Source organism: Simochromis diagramma, unplaced genomic scaffold, assembly GCF_900408965.1.
Source record: "Simochromis diagramma unplaced genomic scaffold, fSimDia1.1 OVJJ01000603.1, whole genome shotgun sequence".
Lineage (NCBI taxonomy): Eukaryota > Metazoa > Chordata > Actinopteri > Cichliformes > Cichlidae > Simochromis > Simochromis diagramma.
The window spans coordinates 25,044,236-25,069,472 of NW_024387414.1; the positions used below are offsets into that span (position 1 = coordinate 25,044,236).

General features: G+C 41.5%; 1 protein-coding gene across 1 annotated transcript in view; it reads left to right on the forward strand.

The window, feature by feature from the left end:
- LOC120720860 (protein TANC1-like) overlaps nucleotides 1-25,237 on the forward strand; it is a 51,242-nt gene that overhangs the window by 3,846 nt on the left and 22,159 nt on the right. The window contains exons 4-10 of the mRNA XM_040010686.1: nucleotides 1,581-1,673; nucleotides 3,229-3,359; nucleotides 5,305-5,605; nucleotides 6,316-6,597; nucleotides 20,097-20,213; nucleotides 23,697-23,987; nucleotides 24,765-24,892. Coding sequence (XP_039866620.1) covers nucleotides 1,581-1,673; nucleotides 3,229-3,359; nucleotides 5,305-5,605; nucleotides 6,316-6,597; nucleotides 20,097-20,213; nucleotides 23,697-23,987; nucleotides 24,765-24,892 — 1,343 coding nt within the window. The remainder of the gene's footprint in view (nucleotides 1-1,580; nucleotides 1,674-3,228; nucleotides 3,360-5,304; nucleotides 5,606-6,315; nucleotides 6,598-20,096; nucleotides 20,214-23,696; nucleotides 23,988-24,764; nucleotides 24,893-25,237) is intronic.

Below are 25,237 nucleotides of genomic sequence, written 5' to 3' on the forward strand. Positions count from 1 at the left end.
TCAGTTCCTCTGAGTGAATTTGTCAGGGATGTCCACTCCTGGAAAGACTGCCCTGCATGTTTTCCACTAGTGGTGTTCGGTGTAGTATAATCGACTTGAAGGGCATTTATTTAAGTGCATTTGATAGCAGCACCCCCTGCTAACAGATGCACTTCCTATGGAAGCACTAAAGGTCTCCTTCACAAGACTGCTACTGTGTTTTTGCCTTAGTTTATGTTACATAAATAATGACATATTGTAATATTTATGTGATGTTGTTCTTCTGAGAATGTATTCATCTACTTTACTTTCTTCTCATGATATGTAAAACCTTAGATTTTAAAAAAGGTGTAGTTACTTTTTACGGATTTACTTTTTCAATGTCATTAAAGTTACACTGTGTTAATAAAAAAAAAAACTGTGATTTATATTAAGGTACCACTTAACTACCCGTAAAATGCTAATGCTCAGTGTATGCAAACTGGTACTTTCAAATTTTCTTTATTGTTTTTGAAAGCTGAGTTGTAGGTCACAAAGCAACCTGCTTGTATATACTGGTTAATGTCAGGTTTAAGGTGAGAAACTCTGCACGTACAGCATTCTTCATAGTAGGTCAATCAAAAGAAATATTAGAGCACAAACTTTATAGTATCTTATACGGAAATTTCCTTGATTTGCATATTCTTTTGTGAATTTTAAATATTTTAAAGCTGATAAATACATGGAACAAAGAGTAAATATTTTCAGTAGTAATAATCTAAAAAAAACCCTCATGTTCTGCAATATTTTCCGCATATGAATCCATCTAAATTTGCTGCATGAAAGAAAGTTAACTTTACATTTACCGACCTTAGAGGGAACACCAGGTGGCAGTGTGCTGCAGTAAGTACAGCCATTCAAAAAAAGGTGCTATTGCATTTCATTACATGCAGCACTGCCTTGTTTTCCCACCCGAGCAAATATGAGATTGAAAATTGCAGTAAGTGAAAAAATATATCTAAATCTATATTAGAGTGTCATGGCTTTTGTTTCTTTGGCGATCAAATATTGAACGGTATGTTAGACTTCCGAGTGTTTCTGAGTTGATTCACATGCGTGATTCAAACACTAAGAAGCCTTGAGTATTAAAAAAAAAACATGTCAGTGTACGCAAACATCTCATCCTCAAACGGGCTCCAGTGCTGAAGAATCTGCACCTCAAAAAACACTGAGATATTGCATAAAGTGAGACACACCCACACACATCAGAGTGCACCGCTGTCCCTACCCCCCCCCCCCCACACACACACACACACACACTTGTGGTGTTAATATATTATAGATATCCGCCCACAGTCCAGTGAATGTTGCACTGTTTGTATTCATGGCTTACACTGTATACATTCTTCTTTATACTCATGGGACACAATTCAAATTCTGCACCACAGATCTCATCTGAGGAGGCTTAATTTCTCTCTCTCTCTCTGTGTGTCTCTCTCGCCCTCCCTCTCTCTCACTTTCTTTCATATCCCTCCCTACCTCCACCCTCAATCCCTCCCCCCTCCCACCCTGCCTGCTCTCCCTCCCTCCCTCTCCCTTCTGCCTCTTTGCTGTGGCCAAAGGACGGGTAAGGAGGCTGGAGTATGTGGATGGCTCTTCCAGCGCAAGAGAGCCACTCGTCTTTGCCTCATGCCGTGGCAAAGCAGACCACAGAGGTGAGAACGGGAGCGTGTGGGCGTGGGTATAGCATCGTCGTGTGTGTTTTGTTTTTTTGGCAGGTGTTGATCAGTGGAGCTGAATGAGAATAGGGCTATAGGTGAGAGAGAATGAATGAGAAAGAGATTCAAGAGAACATGAGGGCAGGTTAATTACATCTAAAAGGCTTTGCTGAGTTTTTTTCCTCTGTAAGATGTATATAAGGATAGTGGTGCCTGTGTCATTTTCATGGCATGGCTGAGAGTGGATTTGTTTTATTCCAGTTTCTCTTGAGTCGTTGCCCTGGCTTCTTTCTATGTTGCTTTACACAGTTAAGGTTAGCAATAATGGTGTAAACACTGACCTCTCTGCCAGCTTTCTCTGTGTTTCTGGCCAGAGGGCTACCCTTGGGCTAAACAGATTTCACGAGGCATCTTCCATCCTGGTTGCCAGGCACCTCTCAGCTTCCCGTTTCCAATGGCAACTGCTAGGTGGTTTGATGAATAGAACTGGACATTCGGTGTGTCCTCATGTTACTCCAGATTGGATCGCAGTGCACTGCTGACTAAATGCAAAGTTTTCCCTCCTCCCCCCTCGCTGCAATACACATCCTGCCCAAATATTCAGCAGATGCCCAAGCTGTGAAAAAAGTACCAACAAAGGCTACACTAAGGAAGGCTGTAACTGGGGCACCTTCCAAAACAAAACAAAACAAAAAGCAGACAAAAAAAAAGACCACACTTGATTCTCAGAACTGACCCTTTTCCTCTCAGGGTTTGACTTGTGTTTTTTACACAATTTGTTTGTCTGTAAGAGTGATGTAGTGTCTTTAAAGCGTGAGAGTGAGCCAGAAAGAGAACGACTGAGTGGACTGAATGTGATGTCTAAACGAAAAGATGTTTGCGAGGAGGAGTGAGCTGTTCCTGTAATCCGTGATGTCCTGTCATCCTGTTTATATGCCTACTCAATATGCATGTTACTCAGCTGATAACAGCACACAGATGAGGTGCGAGAATGAACGAATGTATCGCTCATCCGGGTAAAGCGCAGAGACGCGAAAACTGTTTACTTGCTGAAGTAAGCATGGACCTTAAAGGAGCAGGGGTTGGAGGTCAGAGCATAGGGGAGCCTTAAACAGTGATAAATGAATGCTGCACATGGCCTTTGTCAGCCAGTCTCTAGGAACGACAGTGGAGGCAGAGCCGAGGCACTCCTTCTTTCTGCTTCAGAGTCGACGCCGAGCTCATTGAAATTCACAACCCGTCTCTTAACCGAGAGCACCTGGCAGGCGTGAGCACGGGCAAACTCACAACCTCACACAACCTCTCGCTGCTGCTGCGTCAACCCGGGGACTGGAAAGCCACTGTCTGTGCATCCGTAATCAGTGCAGCTGGGGCTGCGCTGACCTGTGGATGCATACATTTCTTGCAGTCCACTGCCTGATGCTGCTGGGTGGGAAGCTCTAAAAGGGAGCTGTGCTCAATCTGCAGCATCGGTTTGTCGGTGGCTTCATTTGGCCCGCTGTGTTTTTTCATGCTTGTTAATCCCTGTGTCCCAAATGTGTGTATGCTCCAGACCTCCACGTGGAGCCACAGCCTGGCTCCTCCCTCTCTAACCAGGAACTAATGACCAGACTATGCTTCTTATTGGGAGAAACAACGCCCGGTACTGCTAGCTCTCCTATGGAGGACAGGAGGGAAAAGAAGGTAAGGCCACATATTGATTAACTGGCCCCATACTGCCATGGCATAGAAAAGGAGAATGGATGGTGTAAAAGAAAAACAACCTTTCGATTGCCCTCACGATCTTCTTTAAACATTTGAATCAAGCTTATTAAAGATAATTAGACTGCATTTTAAAATGCAGTTGCACAGAACTCATTGTGTACTGTGTGAGTGTGTGCTTTTAGCACTCAAATCACTCTGTATGTATTTTGCATCATTATTAATTGCTTTGCCATGTGTCCGCATGGCTTTTACACTCAGTGCCTGATTAGTTTAAGCTCTGTGTATAAAGAGTTATTGTTTGTGCGAATGTCTTTCGATCTTTTTGCCTTTGCATGCTTCAGCCATGGCCCATTTTCGCAGCCTCATTCCACCACCTGAGCTCCAGATTCAGTCAGTTTCACAGAGATAGCAAAGCTCATATGAGGAATGTGGGTTGTCCTGGCTAAGATAGATGAGGCTTTGGTATAAAGGGAATAACAGTGAGCTGTTTAAACTCTGCTGCCTTGTCTCCATACATTCTCTGTGTTGCAGAAAGGTTGCATCAGTAATGAAGAGACCTGAAATGCACGTGATCAAATGAAAGGATAAAAGGCTCCTTTTTGTTTTTTGTGCCCGTCTGTTAAAAAAATGTGAATTCAAACATTTTTCAATTCTCGCTCCCTTAATTGGTAAATGCTATGAATTTTTATATGATGTAGACATGTATTTTGAAAGACCAGTGGAGAAACTCAATAGATTAAAAGCATTCATTAAAATGTACGAGCTAGAACCAAGACCCCTTTGACAACCTAAAGAAAAACGTCACAGTCTTTCTTATATAATGTAACTCACCGCAGTGCTGCTGTAGTGATGTGCACTTGCTATTATGTGTGCATATGTGTTTTCTGTTCTCCCAAAAGGTGAGTTTAAAAGTTGAAGGCTTTTTTATTGATGGGTATGATAGAAGATTTGTTTTCATTACTGCATCCATTTTTTTCCAGCCTGGCCCTTAGCTTTGTAATTTTTTTGCACTATTAACCCCTTAATGTCCAATGTATCATATTTTATACATTTTATACAGTTTTTCTTACTTCTGCATCATAAATATCTTTTTTTTTTCCTAACGGGAAAACTTAAATTCCACAATATGTTTTTAAATGATAAACTGCAGAAAAATGCTGAATGTAACAAATATATAACAAATTAAAACTCCTATATTTAAGGTTTAATTAACACTCAATTTATAAATTTAAATAAAATAGAAATTTCTGGCAAGTATTTCATGGTGCAGGCTTTAAAGGGTTAAATACTTACTTCCCGTGTTACAGTTATTGCATTGGCAAGTATGCGAAGTCAGGTCTGAGTGTCTTGAATTTACTCATCAGAGGTGACTTAAAAAAAAGTTGCGTGTTCGAAAAGCGAGTATAATACTTGCCTTTTTCGATTTCCCTACTTAAAATTTAGGTGTGCTGTTTTAATCAGTAACATCGTTTAGACTGATGCCGTGATTTTTTTTTTTGCACTTTTTTGTCTTTCCTCTGTGTGGTACATCGCAAAAAACCCCAGAGCGTGGTAAATTCTGAATGTCTGCAGTGATTGATTTTAGTTTTGACGACAGCCAGTCATCTTTAGAAAAAAGAAAAACTGGGAAATGACAGCAAGGATGAAAATAACTGGAATTATCTTTTCAATTCCCATCTGCATGCACGCTCAAACATATTCACTCACTATTGCAAATAACGCTGCGCAAGAAGGCCAACAGTGTCACGAGGAGTGAAGTGCTGTTAAAAGGTTTGAAATTGGCACTGCTAATTTACTCCACTTTCAACATTGAGGAATTTCACTTAAACATGCTCAAATATTGTTCCACAGAGCCTTTTTTCCACTTTTATTTATGGCTTAACTTTTTCTAACCGTTTCTCTTCTCTGGTTTTTTTTTCCCCAGTATGATTCCTCTGCTCAGGGGGGGAGTCCCAGCTCCACCCTGACCTGCAGCACAGCCTCACCCTGCTCAGAGAGCCCCTCGTCCACCCTGAGCACCAGTGCGGGAGGCCAGTCTTTGCCCCAGCCTTTACCTTTACCTTCTCCCCACTGTGGCTCTAGCAGCAGTCCCAGTGGAACCCTCTCTAGCCCTGCATCCAGCCCAGCCCCTTGCCCTCCTTGTGGACTCATGACTGGGAGCAGTCCAGGGCCTCCATCTCAAAGCCCCACCTCAACGTTGGAGAGCAAGGATAGTGGAATTATAGGTGAGAGCTGCTGCTGCTCTGTGTCTCCAGATGGTATCTGTTGATATTACAGGACTTCAAATTGTGGGTTTTTTTCTTCTTCTTTTTTTTTTTTTTACACATAGTGACGCACGTCCAACACAGATGCCTAGTCGTGCATCATCAGAAGTTTAAAAAAAAAAAACGGTTAGCTAAACAAACATGGGCTATAATATGGAATCGGGAAATGAAATATGACTCTCCTGGTGTTTGCCACACCTTCCTACACTCTCAAAGTTAGGGAGATGCAACATCACTATCTATGTAAAATGTGCACCTCTACCCCACAGCCAGTTTCTCTGTTTGTCTGTGCCACTTCAGCCTTCAGGCTTCAGCTCCCTCCTGTCAAAACTGGGACACTGCTGTCTTTGTTGCTTACGGGTCTGATTCTCCCAAAATAGGACACTTTTTTTCTCTTTAAATAGAGTTTGTATTTATAGTTGAACACAAAAAGGTAGAGGGCTCATCAAGTACAATGAAACTTATTGATTGATGACTTGTGAGTAAAACAAAAAAGGGTGTATTTCATTGTAGATTGAATAAATGTGTTTTTGATGATGTTGAAGCTATTGCTTAACTTTTTGTCTTTAGTCATTTATGAGGATGTGCATATAAGCAGTCACATGCCAGATGTTGTTGTTTTTTTTTCTTTTCTTGGCTCTGTTAACCATATTTTTCTTTCCGCTGCACAGCAACAATCACTAGTTCTTCTGAGAATGAGGAGCGCAGCACCTCCACTGAGGGTCTGGGTAAGGACGAAGGCCCAGAGGGAAGTGGCGGCGTAATGGGCCATACAAATGAGGACCGCCATCCCAGGCCAACCAGGGACAATCTCACAGCCCAGCCAGATGAGGCCTTACCTAGAATGGACATCATGGAGCCCAGAACTCCACCAGCACCGAAACGGCCCCTCCCACAGCACCACTTGCACAGCACCTCCTCTCTTGCGCTGCCCCGTCCAAACTCAGTAGCAGGTACCCAGGTTCTCGTTCTTTCTTATTCTGCGAATTAAGAAGCGGTTATGACTTTGAGAGAGATTTGGGATTGTGCACCTTCTCAGCTGCTGATGGATTAATACGTTTCATATCTCCCAGTTTCATATGAAGCTGGCTGTCTATGAGCCAAGCTAAGGGAATCTTAAGGGAATACAGTTTGGCTAATTACTGCGTACTTCCTAGGGTCTTGCTGTCACCTCTAAGTTGCTAGTCAACCAACAAACATTCCAGGAAGTTAATTTTCCCGGCCAAGAAATAATCCCACTCATTACCCCCAACACGCATAAAAGCAAAACGTGCCATTTTTTACACCTCCATTCTTGCACACATTAAACAAATGATTCATAATTAGTGAGCTAGTGAGTGAGTTGTTAAAAGATGCCATTATACTGTAGATGAAGTGGGCTAATGAGAGTATGAATATGGCAGCTGTGACCCGAGTGATTAATTAATGGACTGATTAATATTGACTGAATAGCAAATTGATTAAGTTGATTGTTAACTTGATGCTCTCAAACTGTTCATGCAATGCAGTAGAAGGATAATTTAGAAAATGCCTGTGATGCAGAACTGAACTTCACTGCACCGTGTGCTGGTGCTCCACTTACCACGGAGGCTGGATACACACAGTGAGCAGTACCAGTTAAAAGTCCTGGGAGGCCTCTAGTTGTCATAAAAATACACCCCCCCCCCCCCCCCCCCCTTACAGTCACGATCTTTGTTAATGCATGAGGCTCTTTTTCTTCCTTTAGATGTCAGTTCATTTGTAGTGGGAGCAAAAGAAGAGATTCCCTAAGGAGTGGATTCACAGTAACGCCTGCCAGTTTCTTCTGTCAGCTGGTGCTTTCATTTAGACACTCTTGATGAAATTCAGTATCAAGATGAAACAAGCTGCATGTAGCGGTTAGGATTTTACTTCATCTTCATGAACGATTAGACATAGAGGAGCAGGATGAATATATTTATATATGATATACATAATAAGACAAGAAAAAATGAAATCTAAAACTTAAAATTTAGGTGTTTAACGTATTAGTGTCAGGCATTAGTGTCAAACTGTAGACAGATGCAACTTGTGATAAAGATAAACTTGTGCTCCGGTTAGATTCAGATAAAAACATTGAGTTGCATTTTGCATTCACCCACAAGTCATTTTTATGGAAATGTTCCTCACAGCTTTATTATTAAGCACCAGTTATACATGAATCCATATTTACATGATAGCATCACACAGTTACTTCAGATTTGTTGGCTGCACGTCCATGATGTGAATGCCCCGTTCCACCAAATCCCACAGGTGCTCTATTGGAGTGAGATCTGTTGACTGTGGAGGCCATTTGAGTCCAGTGAACTCACTCTTATGTTCAAGAAACCAGTTGGAGATGATTGAAGCTTTGTAACATGGCTTGCTATCCTGCTGGAAGCAGCCATCAACAGATGGGCACACTATGGTCATAAAGGGATGAACATGCTCGACAACAACACTCAGATAGGCTGTGGTGCTGAAGGATGGTACTAAGGGGCCCAAACTGTGTCAGAAAAATATCACCCACACCCTTTCACCACCATCAACAGCAGCTTGACCCCTTAACAAGGAAGGATTCAGGCTTTGTGCTTATGCCAAATTGTGACCCTGGCTTCTGAATGGCTTCTATGGTGGTAGCAGTAATCAGAACTCATCAGACCACGCAACATTTTTATAATCTTCTATTGTCCAATTTTGGTGAGTCTGTGTGACTTTATTTCTCTCTATTATTGTAGGGTCTTTACATTACAATATAAAGAACCTTGCGATGACTGTTGGTGTGGTTTGGCTTTATATAAATAAAGTTGTAGCCTCAGTTCTGTTCTTAGCTGACCAGAGTAGCACCTGGTGTGGCCTTCTGCTGCAGTGTTGTGCATTAAGATATGCTCTTCTGCATACCTTGGTTGTAACAACTAGGTATTTGAGTTACTGTAGCCTTCCCATCAGCTTGAAGGTGATTCTGCCATTACCTCTGGCATAAAGAGGACACCTTTTGCTCAGAGAACTGCTGTTGCAAACCAGTGTAAATCCTAGAAATTGTCATGTGGGAAAATTCAAGTAGATCAGCAGATTCTGAAACACTCAGACCAACAGCAATGCCACATGTAGAGGCACTTAAATCACTTTTCTTACTCATTCTCATGGTCAGTTTAAACTTCAGCAGGTCATCTTGACCACATCTACGTGATTACATGCCCCCACTTGCTGCCATGTGATTGGCTAATTAGATTTGTGTCTAAACAAGCAGTTGAACAGGTGTACCTAACAAAGTAGCTGGGGAATGTGTAGATTTGAAGAAGTATAATAGCTAAGAAATTAACAAAGTTGCCAGTGTTGTAGCATGAGCATAAATGTATGCAGCTCTCTTTCCTTTTAGAGAACACTCTTACATGGATCTTGCTACTTTATGATGTTGAAGGTCAATCAATTCAGACAAGAGACTCCCAGAAAACAGCTAGAAGCATCAAACTTTAGATCATGGGTTGGATTATATCCACAACTGGTTATAAATTTGTCCTCATCGCATCACAGAGTTTACTGTAAACATCCATTCTGTGAAACTGTAGAGAAGTGTGTGTGTGTGAGAGAGAGAGAGGCAAGTCAAAATTCATTTGTGATCTTTAGAGAGGTCTCATTGTCTAACCCTGGCAAGTGAACACATGCAAACTGTCTGTTTTAGACTCTCTGAAGTTTATGGAGCTGTGTTAGTACTGAAATGTGGACCTAAGGAGCAGCTTTGGGGCTTGTTCTGTAATTTGATTAGTTTTCAGCAGAGTAAATGGGAGTCTCATGTCAAAAGTTTGAAATTTGTTCAGTCTCCAAATCATTCATCCTTAAAAAAAGCTGAGTAACTCACAAACACAAGAGACATCTGTAGACAAAAACAGAAATTGTATCTTTTCTGTGCCCATGCACGTCTGTCCTGTCCACCACTGAAAGTGATATCTAAATGCTGCTAGGTCTGACCCTACCTCTGTGGCTTCTGTTCATTCAGACATGACGATAAAGCTAATGGATAGTAGTGCACGACTGATAGAAGCTACAAAAAATGTAAGATGCATCGTGTGTAATGAATATGAAGTCCATCCATTAGTGTATGCAAAGCAGCAAGATTTAGTAGTGGCAGAGCATCACGTAGCAAAGAAATGAAAAGAATATGTAGATTACAGTCTGGGCATATATAATCAGATCTATTCCAGTGCAGATGCTAATGTTTAATTGTGCAATTAGTCCATACATAATTTAAAGTCCAAACCAGAGTCCAAACTTTATCACCATTTGTGACCATCTATCTGTTCCTATTAATGTGATCGTAGAGAGAATTTGCAGAATGGATGAATGGAGTAACTTCTCACACTTTCCAAAGATAAATGCTGATTCTTAGAAGCAGGAGGGCAGGCTAGATTCAATAAGAGTTGGCTGCTTCATTAATCTTCTGGTGGACTGAAACCGGCGCCATTTTGGTGGGCAGCGCTGCGCAGTGTGGTGGCTGTCGGCGCAGTGAGTGCCTAAAGTAGTTTGTGTTTTTGTTGCAAAATCAGACACTAAAGATGTATGAGTGAATTAGCTGCATCAACTACTTGTGTCTTCAGCATATTTCCCAGGTACCTGTCTCTTCTTAACACATAGCCTATGCTTTTAAATGTGGTTTAAGATGCTTCAGTGGCAGTGGATCAGCGTTCTTTGTTATGTGAGAGATTAATACTACTGGCTAACAAGGATACTGGAGCATCATGGTTACGATAACAGAACAGTACAGGACGTTTTCTGTAGCTAGCGGGATACTAGGAGAGTACATCCTGTGCTGAAGATAGTGCCTTACTTTACTGTTGTTTTTTTTCTTCTTTTTTTGGAGAGTGATCCAGATCCCCACTTTAAAGACTTCTTCTTCTGCCAGTGCGCTGCCTCTCTGCTGAGCTTTCTAATATGCAGCCTGGTAGCTTTTGCTTAATGTTGTAGTGAGCAGGCAGTTAGCTTAGTTTGGCCAAAAGAGTGGAAACAAGGAGAAACAGCTTGTGTGGCTCTTTCAAAAATGAGACTATTTACAGCATCGTGGTTCATACTTGAGGTTGATCATTTTCAGCACCATACTAAATCCTCTTTGACTGTGTAAGTTTCCTTCCTTCCCTTCCCCCCTCCTTGCCATGTGGGTGGTATTGAAGAGTACATTTGCCTGTGGTTCTGGGTCAGGTTTGTTAGCTGGGCACGTTTTTACAAATTTGGCAAAGAATCAAGGTCTGATTGCAAAACTGAGTAACATAAGTGTTTAAATTAGCTGCTTCGAATGATATTAAAACTCCAGATCATTTTTGTTTTTTACCTTTTATTTTTGTTGAGAAAAAAAATCAAATTTTCACACAATTTTTTGTTGGGAGTTAATAAAACTCTTAATCTGGCAAAACAAACAAACAAAATGGTATATGATGTTTGTGTAATTTATCTAAAAAGAGAGTGTAAAAAGAACAGTTCACTTTTGTGTTATGGGTTAGAGGATGGTCTTCACCAAGAAATAGTCGAGCACATGACTCACTATAAATCTATTCCATTTTATGAAATAGATCGTGCTTTGTAATGGCACCCAGCACACTTCTTCCCTTCCTGTTCATAAAAGTCTTGTCTTGCTGGGCAATGAGGGTCCATAAATTGGATTCAGACATCATGCTCTGCCTCTGAAACAATCTTTACTTAAATATGACCGTTTCAAAAATTCATATTGGGAAAATGAGAGAGAACACCATAACAGATTTTGGATTTAACATTAACAGAAACTTGGTCTTTCTAAGAAGCTGAATTTGAATTCGGTACATGGTGTCATACCTGGGGAATGTCACACTGAAGTTGGATGAAAATGAGTTGGGGGTTTTTCAAGTATTCAAGCTTTAATATCAGTGAAACCAGTAACCTGATCTGAACCGTTTTAAAGAATGTTATGTTGCTTGTATATGAGAACCTGTACATAAGGGACTTCCTACAGATCCCCAATAATCTCTCAGAGATCAGAGATCCAAATATTTTATCCAGATATTTTAGGGACTTCAAGCATCCATCATTCTGTGTTAACTTCAGCTGCACTCATGAGAATCCATATTCACAGAGCCACAGTACCTAAAAGATTTGAAGGACCTATCTGAAGCACTTTTCCAGATAATGGAATCTTTCAAATAGCCCCTGAAAAAACGATGCCAGAAAAACATCCCAAACCAGCTCTGCCTTCATCTCTTGAAATCCTTTGTTTTTTTGAGAAAACTAATGAAAGGAGGGACCTGAAATCTTTTCTTAAAAACTACTAGCATGTGCATCTTTACCCTGGATGTTTTTTTCCAGGAAAATCTGTAAGATCACTTGGGAGGCATTTGACGAACACACATAGAATGACCCATTTACATTTTCAATGAGAGAGCTTCAGAGGTGCTAGTAGTCTGCTTTAGTTACTGTTAAAAAAAACATTAAAAAAATGAAAAAACAAAGGAAAACAACTGGCTTGGCTGTGTTCAGTCATTGTGACGATCTAACTAGCTGTGGATCTTGGGCGGTTGGACCAAAAATGGGTGTCGTTGCCTTGGTACCACTGTATGTGTGCATATTTCCTGATGTCATTCCTCCACATCACCCTCTTGCTCTTCCTCCTCCATCTCTCAGGTCATGAAAGGCAGCAGCTAAGGATCACCTGCATGTCATTCAGATTTTCACTCTATGTGTTTATCCATGTCTTTTCATTTAATCAATAGTTATTATTAATTTCTGGCTATCTTACACAATTTTATCATGTCTTCCTCACCCTCAACAAACAAATGGCTCCCCCTTCCTGAGCCTGGTTCTGCAGGAGGATTCTTCCTGTTAAAGGGAATTTTTTCCTTCCCACTTTCGCCAAGTGCTTGCTCATCTGGTTGTTGTTGTTGTTGTTGTTTTATTATTATTATTATTATTGTTGTAGGGGTCTTTACCTTACAAGACAAAGCACCTTGAGGCGACTGCTGCAGATTTGGCACTATATAAATAAAAGTAATTTGAATTGAAATATCAGTCTTAAGTTTGTCATGTCCATGGCCGAGTTACATCCAGAATTTGTGACTTTATAATTTTCTGACAAACTTGATATCAGAGGAAAATCCTGTGAAAATAATTTAAACCTGGCATGATATTTCCTTCACAGACTAATTTTATTTTCTGCCAGAAAGCAATTAAGAGTAGCGATACCTTTAGGGTTGAAAAGGCTTTTAAACAGGTTCTAATGAGCTGCTTGTGATTAAATTGTGTAAGTAATGCCATCAGGGACACTGGAGGCTTGACCTTTAAAGTGATGAATGATCAAAGGGGGCTATAATCAGCTAGACTTTCATCAACAGGGAACATATAGATGGTCAGTGAGTGTGAGATAGGTTGACCTGTCAAAACGTCCAAGAGTTTCTGTGTCAAACTGGCTGAAAAACATGTTTTAACTCTTTAACTGTGTCCCCTCAGCCATTTGGCCAGGTTGTCTTTAGCCAGCAGTCTTTCTCATCCCACTCCCACACCTCCTTCACACTGTTTTGCTGCAGACTGTGTTCCATCCTCTCGCTGTGGATGTTCTTTCAATCCTCAGTTTTCACCACTTGTTTTCTTGCTTGATATTTACAGTGATTTTATGCATGTTCTTTGTCCTGAAAGCTCCCTCCCGCTTCTGCAGTATCTCATGCTGTACTCTTTCACAGTATACTAACAGCTCATCCCCCACACAACTTTCTTTTATCCTAATTGCAGTGTTCACACCGTGATTGATATTTGTTGATCCAGAGAGCCCATCATTGTTTACTAGGGAGTCCAATGAACAGGTTATATGTGTTTTTGATGAGCCTGTAAATTAGAATATCAACAGGCCTCGGCAGCTTTCACCCACACTCGCTCGCTCACTCTGCTGCTGCAAGCTGATGGACACATGTAGAGATAGTAAATGTGTCAGAAAGGGATCTGATCAGCCAAGTGTGAGCTGTATCTACTGGAGTATTTTCAAAGAAGCAAGCTCAGTGTGTCTTTCTCGCTGTTCCACAGAAAGCAAAGCGAGCGATGGTTTGGCAGAATGACATGCAATAATGCAAGATGCAAATATATTTTACATTGTTTGGCTCATGTCTGAGTGTAGAGAAGTTTTTGATTTGTTGTGTTGAAGGATGCTGCAGCCAGGATCTTCAGGATGTGATTAAAACTTCTGCTTTAAAGCCTTTCAGCCCATAACAGTGCAGATCTATGCTCATATGCTTTCTCACATGCTCTGAAATTACCAGTGATTTCATTTAATGTCATTACACGATTATAGGAAGTTAATGTCTTGCCCACTGCCTAATTTATTGGTCTGTGTACAGTGTGCAACGTGACTTGAGCCTTTTTTTTTATCCCTCTCCAAAGGGATTAGAGACAGCAGTAATGCCAGATTTTCAGATTTTACAGAGGACTTTTTTTTATTTACCAATGACAAAGAGCAATGAATGAATGACATGAACCCGTCTGCTACTCATTGAAAATAAACTCTTAAAATAACAATGGATTCATTTCCCAAGCCATGCAGTTTTTTGTTGTAAAATATATATGCTATTTATTCCTCCAATAGCAGACAATCCAATAATATAAATAGGAGCAAAAAAAATACTGCATAGAAACAATATTGGAAGATGGCAAAGGTTGAGCACAAGCATTTATGCCTGCAGTGGCTGTAATCTAGTTGATTTCCTGTCTGGATTTGTGAGCCACTTGGATTAAACGGCCTGATGTTAAAAGGGGAAAATAGAAATAGGAGGAGCTCGAGATTAGACTGGAACAGATTCTTCACTTTTTTCTCTCCAGCTGCTCTAAAAACAGACAAAAACCAGGCTTTACACTGCACTATTTAATTTTTTTTTTAATTAAGCAACATTAAGTGAGTTACAGAAATGTGCAATTAATTATTAAGTTATGCAATTTATAAGAATAAAATATTTTCAGGTATGTGAAACGCTTACTTGCCTCGATGTACTTTGAAAGTGAAATTATTTACAGGGGCAGGACAGCAGACGCTAATAACTATTTGCTTTTGCTGGCACTCGAATACGTTAGTATTGTTTTGAGATGCGAGACAGATTTTGTTGTTTTGTTTTTTGCTTAAATTGCAGAATCCAGAAGTGACTTTATTTTTCATGAGATTAATCATTCTTATGATCCTTTGTGAGGGTCTTTATTTATTTATATATATATATATATATATTAGGGGTGCAACGATACTCGTATCGATATTGAACCGTTCGATACAGTGCTTTCGGTTCGGTACGCATATGTATGAACAATACAACATTTGTAATTTATTTTATCAACTTTCCTTCTGACGATGCTGTCTGTGTTGAGCGCTCAGTGAATCTGCGTTCGACTACTCCGCCTAGGCTGCACTGTCAAGCGCAGATCCACTGAGCGTTCAACACAGACAGCATTGTCAGAAGGAAGAGCGCAGGGCAAGCTAGCGAGACAGAAGTTAAGCTCTCCTTGCAACATGGCAAATTGAACCTCCCCCACCCTCATTCAGATCTGGCGTTTGGAATTATTTTGGTTTTCATGTGACGTATGACCCTGAAGGTAAGCGCGTCATGGACTAAAGTAAAACAGTATGTTGGATGTGCCACGCAATGCTCAATTACATGGGTGGGAACTAGTGTGTTAGCACAGTTAGCTCGTTAAGGTGTTGGCCGTCTAGCCCCACACAGGGGTAGCTCGTTAACGGAGATTTGCCGTGTTGTGGCGTTAACGTCATTTCAACGAGATTAACGCTGACAGCACTAGTGGGAACACAACGAATATGACTGCACATTTACGCCGACATCATCCTAGTGCAAAGACAAGTGGAAGCAGACAAAAACAAGCATGCATGCTACAAACTTTACCCGAGTCATTTAGACAGCCGTTAGCACATGATTCTCCTTATCGGGACCTGATATGTTTAATATTGTGGCAAGCTCAGACAAGGAGGAGACGGAGGTGTCGTTTGGTCTTGCTTCCCGTGAGCTAGCCAGGGAGCACAGCCGTTTATTGACATCTGCAGAAGAACACTGCCGCTAGCTAACTGCTCAGCGCGGCAACCGCACAGCAACAACAACAACAACACACAGGGCGCCCTCTGACCCCGGAAGGACACACCGTCGCAGCGAGAGGGCGTCACCGTCACTATGGCAACATAAACAAAACATAACTGTACAAACAGAACCCCGAACAGCCCTGACCCGCTACAATATCCTGCTGAGAATATAGCCCAGAAGAAGCGTATAGTATAGCTTTTATTTTGGAAAGAGCCATTTCTCTGTAATAAACTCTCTTTTCCAAAGATGAGTGATTCCTCAAGGTGTTACCGCGCCAGATCCGCGGCCCCGAACCGTAGTAAGGAAACCTCTGGCAGTTACTTAAAGGTTCCGTAACTGACTCGTAGCCGGCAACAGCTTACTATACAGGTCAACTCCGCTAGCAAAAAGATCGAAGGAGGCGTAGGAAACTGCTTCACCGAACTTTATTTCTTCTCTAAGGCACGAACACCGCGTACAGTGGGCTGAAACTGTTTACGCACAGCGAGCATCGCCGACACAACTCTGGCTGTCGAGGGAGTTATTATATTCCTTTTATTTATTTTCTTTTCGTCTCTTCTGTAGCTAACCGTTACTTTTTCCCCTTCTCCGCTCTCTCTCTTCACACACACACCAGGCAGTCCCGCTACACACATCCCGAATACATTTCCCATCAGGCTTCATCCTTAAAGGGCCATGCCTGTAACACAGGGCTTGCAAAATCGCTAGCCCGACGTCCCGGGGCTAGCGATTTTTCCAGTCGTACTACCAAAATCTATCTCTTCCCTGCCCGTCGGGCTATTGTACGAAGGAAAAATATATGTCAATGCTTTTGCATTCTTTCGGAAATGTAGCTGGGTAATTATGTCATTGGCATCGGTGAGCCACTGTCAATATGTGACATATTGAAATCGCGTTTGAATTTGCGCTTGTTTTTTGCTTTCACTTTGCAAATGTCCAGGTGCCTTCTTTTGGCGCACCGCCGGTCACGACCGGTGGGGGAAAAGTCACTCGGGTCAGAACATGGGGTGCCACCATCATCCCACTTCTGACACCAATGTGGCGAGCTCAGACAACGAGGAGACGGGGGTATGGTTTGGTCTTGCTTCCCGTGAGCTAGCCAGGGAGCACAGCCGTTTATTGACATCTGCAGAAGAACACTGCCGCTAGCTAACTGCTCAGTGCGGCAACCGCACAGCAACAACAACAACACACAGGGCGCCCTCTGACCCCGGAAGGACACACCGTCGCAGCGAGAGGGCGTCACCCGTCACTATGGCAACATAAACAAAATATAACTGTACAAACAGAACCCCGAACAGCCCTGACCCGCTACAATATCCTGCTGAGAATATAGCCCAGAAGAAGCGTATAGTATAGCTTTTATTTTGGAAAGAGCCATTTCTCTGTAATAAACTCTCTTTTCCAAAGATGAGTGATTCCTCAATCAGATACAGGGCTCGCAAAATCGCTAGCCCGACGTCCCGGGGCTAGCGATTTTTCCAGTCGGGCTACCAAAATCTATCTCTGCCCTGCCCGTCGGCCTATCGTAGGAAGGAAAAATATATGTCAATGCTTTTGCATTCTTTCGGAAATGTAGCTGGGTAATTATGTCATTGGCATCGGTGAGCCACTGTCAATATGTGACATATTGAAATAGCATTTGAATTTGCGCTAGAGAGCGACAGTACTGATTGGTGAGTGATGATAATTTGCGCACCAATTCCTCTGACATCGTCTTATCAATCGTTAGCTTACTATGCAAACATGACAAGTGAAATCTCCCGCAGCAAACTTAAACATGTGAGAGGTTGATCGCGCAGAGAATCGCTGACCGTTATGTGTGTGTGTGTGTGTGTGTGTGTGTGTGTGTGTGTGTGTGTGTGTGTGTGTGTGTGTGTGTGTGTGTGTGTGTGTGTGTGTAAAAGCAGCAGTATATATATTAGTTCTGCTGAGCCAAATAAGAGAGGTCAGGGTGAAGAAGTGACAACCAAAGAAAAGCTTACCACAAAACGGAAAAGTTATGACAAATCAGACTATAAGGCAAAAAGAAAGTGCAGCTTTATGGTTTCATGGACAAAATAATTTCTGTGGCTGCAATATGACGAGCTAAATAACCAGGGCTGCACATAAGTGGTCCGCAGGTGCGCATTCGCTGTCAAAAAAAAAACGCGCACAAGATATGAAGTTGCAACGCGTGTTTGCATACATAAGATTTTCTGGAGGAGGACAGACATTTGTTTAAAACTCTTAAAGATGTCGAAGAAGCTCCTTTAAGCAATTACTTTGGTGTTCCTCTACCTCCAAAGAAATGTCAGAAGGAGTCCGAACCACAAAAGAAGCGCGTATTCTCGGAAAAGTGGTTGCAGGAGGTGAGCTGGCTTCAAACAAAAGATGAACGCACAGAGATGTGGTGCAGAATGTGCCGTGAAAATCCCACTCTAGCGGACAAAAACAGTGCTTTTTATATGGACGCAAACGCGCGTTGCAACTTCTTATCTGGTGCGCGTCTTTTATTTTGACAGCGAATGCGCATATGCGAACCACTTATGTGCACCCGTGTAAATAACATAATGTTCTGCCGGGTGTGTTGTTGGTTTTCTCTCGATTTCTGAGTCGACAAGCGCCTTTGTTACTGGGACCAGTCATTTTAAGAAAGGCCCCCATTAGAAGCCACGAGAAATGCAAGAAATGCATTATTGCTCAGTCTGCAATATCTTTCCCAGAACAAACACCAATTGCAAATAACATACTAAAAATAAACCTGAAAAATCTGTTTAGAACAGCGTACTATGTTGCAAAGAGTGAACTACCACTGGCAAAATTTAGCAGTCTTTGCAAACTTCAAAAAGCAAATGGCCTAGATCTTGGTTCCACTTGTCTCTTACCCGTGACTTCAGCGGAAATTTCAAATTCAGGATCTGACACAGACTGATTCATGTCCTACACAGTTCTTACAAGTTCATAGAAATTTCTGTTCAATTAGAACCAAGTATTTGAGTTGATGATTGTAATTTTTATACAATGTTGTAATTTTTTTTTCAACAATTTTTTGATTAATGTTTTGTTTCCTTTACAATATTATACTTTAATGTATAATATTGTAAAGGAAACAAAACAGGAAACAAAACATCAATCAAAAAATTGCTCTCTTTTTTATTCGGGCTACTTATATTTATTTTGGGCTACCAAAAACTGAAGAGTCCCTGCCCGAAGGGCTACCAGGGATTTTGAAATTTTGAGAGCCCTGAGATATATTTATTTTTATAATTACTTTTGTTTCAGCAACATTAAATTTAAAAACTGTACTTTTGAGTTAAAATATATATTTATAATTTTAATAAATGACAAATTAAAAAGGCATGAACATTTTTTTTGTATCGAAAAAATATCGAACCGTGACACCAAAGTATCAAACCGAACCGTGTATTTTGTGTATCGTTGCACCCCTAATATATATATATATATATATATATATATATATATATATATATATATATATATCCACTTCAGTTTTAGTTGCTTCTGTGTCGACGGGTTGTCTGCTGCTGGACTGAAACGTGTAGGGATGTTAAGAATTATTCTTTCCTTAAATCCATCAGAAACCGCCAAGCTGCTTAATGAACTTTGTGTCTTACAGTCGGGTTCATTTGGCAGCTCTCGAACAGAACTGCTTCACTGACAACAAGAGGTACTATTTATTAATGGACTGTTGTGTCAGATTGCATTACAGTGTGTTAGGTCTTCTATTTCTCTTGTTTCTCTGTTAATAATCCATAGAGATGTATCACAAATACACTGTTTATGTGGAAAATCACATTTAAGGAACTGCAAAGCGCATACTTTCTTGTGTTTCACAGTAGACTAAAGACTACATTTCTCAGAAACTGCAGATGCCTTGCTGACCTGTAAACTCAGTGGTGTGAGTAGGTGGATGGATAGGCAAATGTAGGAGTAAAGAACTCTATCTGTTTTGTTATTTGCCCTTCAGTACAACACGTTCTCAATTGTATGTGTCATGTTGGCTTTTATGTGGCTTATTTGGTCATTAGAGGAATGCGTGTAATCCTGTTATTGACAGCTGATACATTTTTGCATTACAGCCGGCGACGTGTTTCTACTGATTATCACAAATTTGGTGTCCTGACGCGTGAGACACTATGAAACATTTGGTCATTTCAGACTCATGTCAGCTTGATATTACAGGATGTGAGAAGAGCTGTTTTCTTCTCTTCTCTCTTTTCTCCTCAAGGTCACTGAGCACGTATCATTAACAGCAAAAATTGTTTATATTTCCTGTCTCCATGGATACAGTAATTGACTGGAGTTTCTGCTGTGCATCTTTACTGGATCTCTCTTTCTCTCGCTGAATTCAACCGCCTCCCATTCTCTCCTTACAGCAACAAGCTCCACTCGACTAGAGGATTTGGGTTATCTGGACAGTCAAAGGGCTACTGGGCACAGAGGCTCTGTTCGCAAACACAACACATCTGGACGCACAAGTGATGACTCCAAAGGTATTTTTTGAGCAAGTACAACTGCATGCAGCATGTAGCCACCATAGACTGCTACTGCATACCACTGGTTTGCGGCATTTTGTAGCCCCAGCTTTTGAATCCAGAAGTGGCCATATTTAGAGAAGGAGGAGAGTGGAGTCATCAAGTAATGCTAGCCAGATTAACAAGGTGCTTCTATAGACTATAGACCAGGGGTGTCAAACTCAAATACACAGTGGGCCAAAATTCAAAACTGGAACAAAGTCGCGGGCTAACATTAATATTTATTGAAAAAAAAAATCTTCCTCCAGATATAAGAATGAATCTTTTCTTATGGACTCAAATAAGTTTTTCTGGAAAACTGAATATGGAACAAGCAAAGCTTAATACTAAACAATATATATATTAGCTGTATAATACCAGTAGGCCAGCTCTAATAGTAATTTGGTATGGCTTCGAGGGCCAAATGTAATTAGGCTGCGGGCCAAATTTGGCCCGCGGGCAAGAGTTTGACACCTATGACTTATGGCAAAGTTACAGTCTCAATGTTATTCTTTATTTTTTCTCAGTGTCTTCTTGAGGGACAGTATGTGTATATGTGTACGTGATATTAAATGAATGTTTAAGTGCAGGTTATTGTGCAGACTCAGCACAGAGCATCAAAGAGTTGATTTGTAGTGTGTCACATCAGTGTGGTGGCAGCTGTCCTGGCAGCCATTTTTGGAATTCCATAAGATACTATGATTCATATCAGTATGTCACACATAAACACATTGTATTGAATGACACAAAAACAGAATCTTATGAGAATTATAAGATTCTGCTAACATTCTGTCCACATTTGATAACCTGCTTAGTGATGTGAAATCATCATCAATGTGTTTGGGCAAAACAGAAGCAACTTTGGATTTCTAACTACTAGTGAAAATTAAAAAAAAAAAAAAAAAGCCAAAGGGATAATTATTGGAGCAGCTTAATTAATATTTCCAGTGTAATTTGCTGTTAATATCCTTTTCCAACCCCAGTTTGTGTTTTTATCACTTTTGTCCAGGTTGGAAGATGCCATGCTAGAGATTGACTCTGTATGGTTTTTCAGTGTTGATACTTGGGAGCCTGTTGGAGAGGCCAGGGTTGAAAAAGGGATGCCGTAGAACCTGAGAGGGTGTTATCCGCTGGTGTGCATCCAAGGCCAACATCTCTTTAATTAGGCTGACAAATAAGCGTTGGCCATCTTCTGGTCCTCGTCTAAACATCATTATTTGGTCGAGATCATCCAGACGTTTAAGTTTCATGTATCTTGTCTCCAAAGATTCATATCCTGTCTCGTATTTAAATTGTTGGGCGGTCTTAAATGTCCAGCGTTGTTGGTTGTAGTTGTAGTTGTCTTTTGTGAAATAGTCTTCAGTGTACACGCCAGGATCGAGAACATGATCTGGCGGCTGACCCTGAGTCTCTATGATGAATTTCAAAACATCATAATATTTTTTTCCAGGGTAGAGTGGCACCCCTGTAACAAGCTCAACAGCCACCAGCCCCAGAGACCACATGTCACATGCTTCGTTATAAGGAAGGCCAAGCATAACCTCAGGTGCACTATAACCAACCGTCCCCACACGGTCACCAGGCATCACTGCAGACGCAGGACATGCGAGGCCAAAGTCTATAAGTCTGACTTTGATGGGAGACTCATGGCGATTTACAACCATGATGTTTCCAGGTTTGAGGTCAGCATGCACTATTCCCAAAGAACCCAGGTGGGACAGAGCATTTGTGAGTTGACCTAAAACTGGCCTGACTTCGCTTATGGGGAGACGCCGGTTATTCGGGTCCTGTATGTAGTCCCACAGGCATTGATCTAGGAGTTCAAATTTCAGGCAAACCCGCTCTCTGTCAAGGAAAAAGCCGTTCCATTGAACAATGTTGGCAGCATCTGGATCCAACCTTTGCAGCTGCTCCAGGATGAAAATTTCCTTTTTTGCCTGTTGCAGAATATCAGTGCGGTTCTTGTTCACCTTAATAGCCACAGCTTGGTTGGTTTTGGTATCATGACATTTGGCTACAATACCAAAGCCCCCTTCTCCGAGGAAAGCCTCTACCTTGTAGTGGTTTCCCAAAATGCTCCCTTCAACTATTTCAAGCTCATCTGAGCTGAAGGATGAGCTGGCTCACGTGTGGACGAATACTTGCTGAGAAAATTCAACCGAGTTTTGAAAACTGCAGTTGATTTTCTCTGATCTCTTGCATTTCAAGTTTGAAGGGTGCTGAAAGACCACAGAGTTTCGTGATCTTTCAGCACTCATGCCAATGCAAGGGGCACTCTTAGGGTTGAAAAAGGGATGCCGGAGAACCTCCGACGGTGTTATGCGCTGGTTTGCATTCAAGGCCAACATCTGTTTAATTAAGCTTACAAACAAACGTTGGCCATTTTCAGGTCCTCTTCTAAACATCATTACTTGTTCGAGGTCATCGAGACGCGTCAGTTTTATGTATCTTGTCTCCAGGGACTCATATCCTGTCTCGTACTGAAATTGTTGGTCAGTCTTAAATGTCCAGCGCTGTTGGTTGTCGTTGTCTTCAATGAAATAGTCTTCAGTGTACACGCCAGAGTCTAGAACATGATCTGGTGGCTGACCCTGAGTCTCTATGATGAATTTCAAAACATCATAGTCTTCATTTCCAGGGTAGAGTGGCACCCCTGTACCAAGCTCCACAGCTACCAGCCCCAGAGACCACATGTCACTTGCTTCATTGTAAGGAAGGCCAAGCATAACTTCAGGTGCACTATAACCAACCATCCCCACACAGGTCACCAGGCATCACTGCAGATGCAGGACATGCGAGGCCAAAGTCTATAAGTTTGACTTTGATGGGAGACTCATGGCGGTTTACAACCATGATGTTTCCAGGTTTGAGGTCAGCGTGCACTATTCCCACAGAACCCAGGTGGGACAGAGCATTTGTGAGATGACCTAAAATTGGCCTGACTTCGCTTATGGGGAGACCCTGGTTTTTGCGGTCCCCTATATAGTCCCACAGGCATTGATCAAGGAGTTCGAACTTTAAGCAAACCCGCTCCCCGTCGTGGAAAAAGCCATTCTATTTAACAATGTTGGCAGCATCTGGATCCAACTTTCTCAGCTGCTCCAGGAAGAAAAATTTCCAGTTTTGCCTGTTGCAGAATATCAGGGTCGGCTCTTGTTGACCTTAATAGCCACAGCTTGGTTGGTCATGGTATCACGACATTTGGCTACAATACCAAAGCCCCCTTCTCCAAGGAAAGCCTCTACCTTGTAGTGGTTTCCCAAAATGCTCCCTCTAACTCTTGTTTTCCCTAATAAATTCTATTATTTCTATGTTTTCACATTTAAATAAATCAGTGTATATATTTCCTATTTTCCCACTAAAACATAAAGAAATGAGTTGTGGCTCAAGACTTTTGCACAGTACTGTACATGGGGTGATGAGTTCTTACATACTTACTTCGATTGTTTTCTCTCTATCCAGGGCGATTGGTACCATTCAAACAAGCTGACATCATGCTAAAACCGCTTCTATTTGAAGTTCCCGGCATCACCACGGAAACACCTTTCGTTGGCCGGGATTGGCTCTTCACACGTCTGGAGGAGGTCCTTAGAAAAACACGCAGCTGTGAGGGACGCGGTGCTGTCATTGTGGGTAACGCAGGATCTGGCAAGACCGCCGTCATCTGGAGGCTAGTGACACTCAGCTGTCACGGCATGCGTACATCACTGGGAGGTCCCAGCATCCCTCACAGCCCCGGCTCCTCCCCTAAGTGTAAGAGTTTTCCTTTTTTTTAAAAAAAAAAAAATTCAGAGCACTGTAATTTGTTTTTGTATGCATCTGCAAGGACTGGCATAATTCATAGAGTATCCAGTACAGTCTAGTAAAAGTGCATTTTTTTTATTATATATATATATATGTATGAAATTTAAGGAAACATCACTTTTTGAGGAGTTGGTAACTAGGTCAAACACTCTTCTTTCAAGTTCTCCCCTGAGGTTTCTCTGCTGATTGCAGTTGTGTAAGGGGAGTGGGGTTGTTGTTTTCCTCCTTTCATGAGTGGCACGGCTCTTTTATCTGAGGAGAGGAAAAAAGAAAAAGATTTTGCACATAAATCCGCGTTACACACTGTGACATGCACATTGTTTTTGAATAAACTGTGTTACTCTGTGCGATATAAAAATGTCCATATATGCACCTTTTGACTGATTTCAGGCTTTTTCTGTTGTACAATAAGAAGCATTGTTAAAATTACAGGCTGAGAAAACAGCAGTGTAAAAACAAAAAAAAAGCAGTGTAGCATTCATTTTTCAGCACCGTTGCATTATTTATCCATATCTGCATCGTATGTTGTCATTTTAATTTAGCTTTAAGACAGCGTTAGTTAGCATGAGCTCAGAGAAATGCAGGCTTTGCTCAGTGCCAAAGTTTCCCGTCTATCTTATGCGCTAATGAATTGCAGCAGTTTAACTGTGTTTCTTTATAGGCTCGTGACATTTCTTTGCTTACACCTGAGAGTTTGTTGTTGTTGTTGCTCTGCATGGTGTGCAGGTGGGGATAGGCAGGGAAAAGCAGCCTCCAAGCAGCCGGCTGATTCCCATCCCAACCAGGGCAACGTTTCAGGCACAAGCGATAGCACACCGCCGAGGAAGGAGGCTGTCAGATCCCTGGCTGCCAGGGTAACTCAAAACACACACGAATGCACTTCTAGTACTTCTGTACGTGTGAAGATCCTCAGTTACAAATGTTCCCTCATAGTGCATATTCTAACCTGAAAACAATAGCTCCACACTCCAGGAATGTGCATTTTTGCTCTCTGGGGGAGTCGGATGACAAGATCGATGCCACTGTCAAACCATAAAGTCGCTGAAGCATAAAAGAGTGGGGAAAAAGGGGGAAATGCATAGTCCCAAAAACTGCCACCATCTCTCTCTGGTACCTTTGATCCACATGAAAATGTACACGTCACAGTTTGTTTCTTTACCAGATTCATGTGCTATACTGTACAGCCCTATGGCAGACCG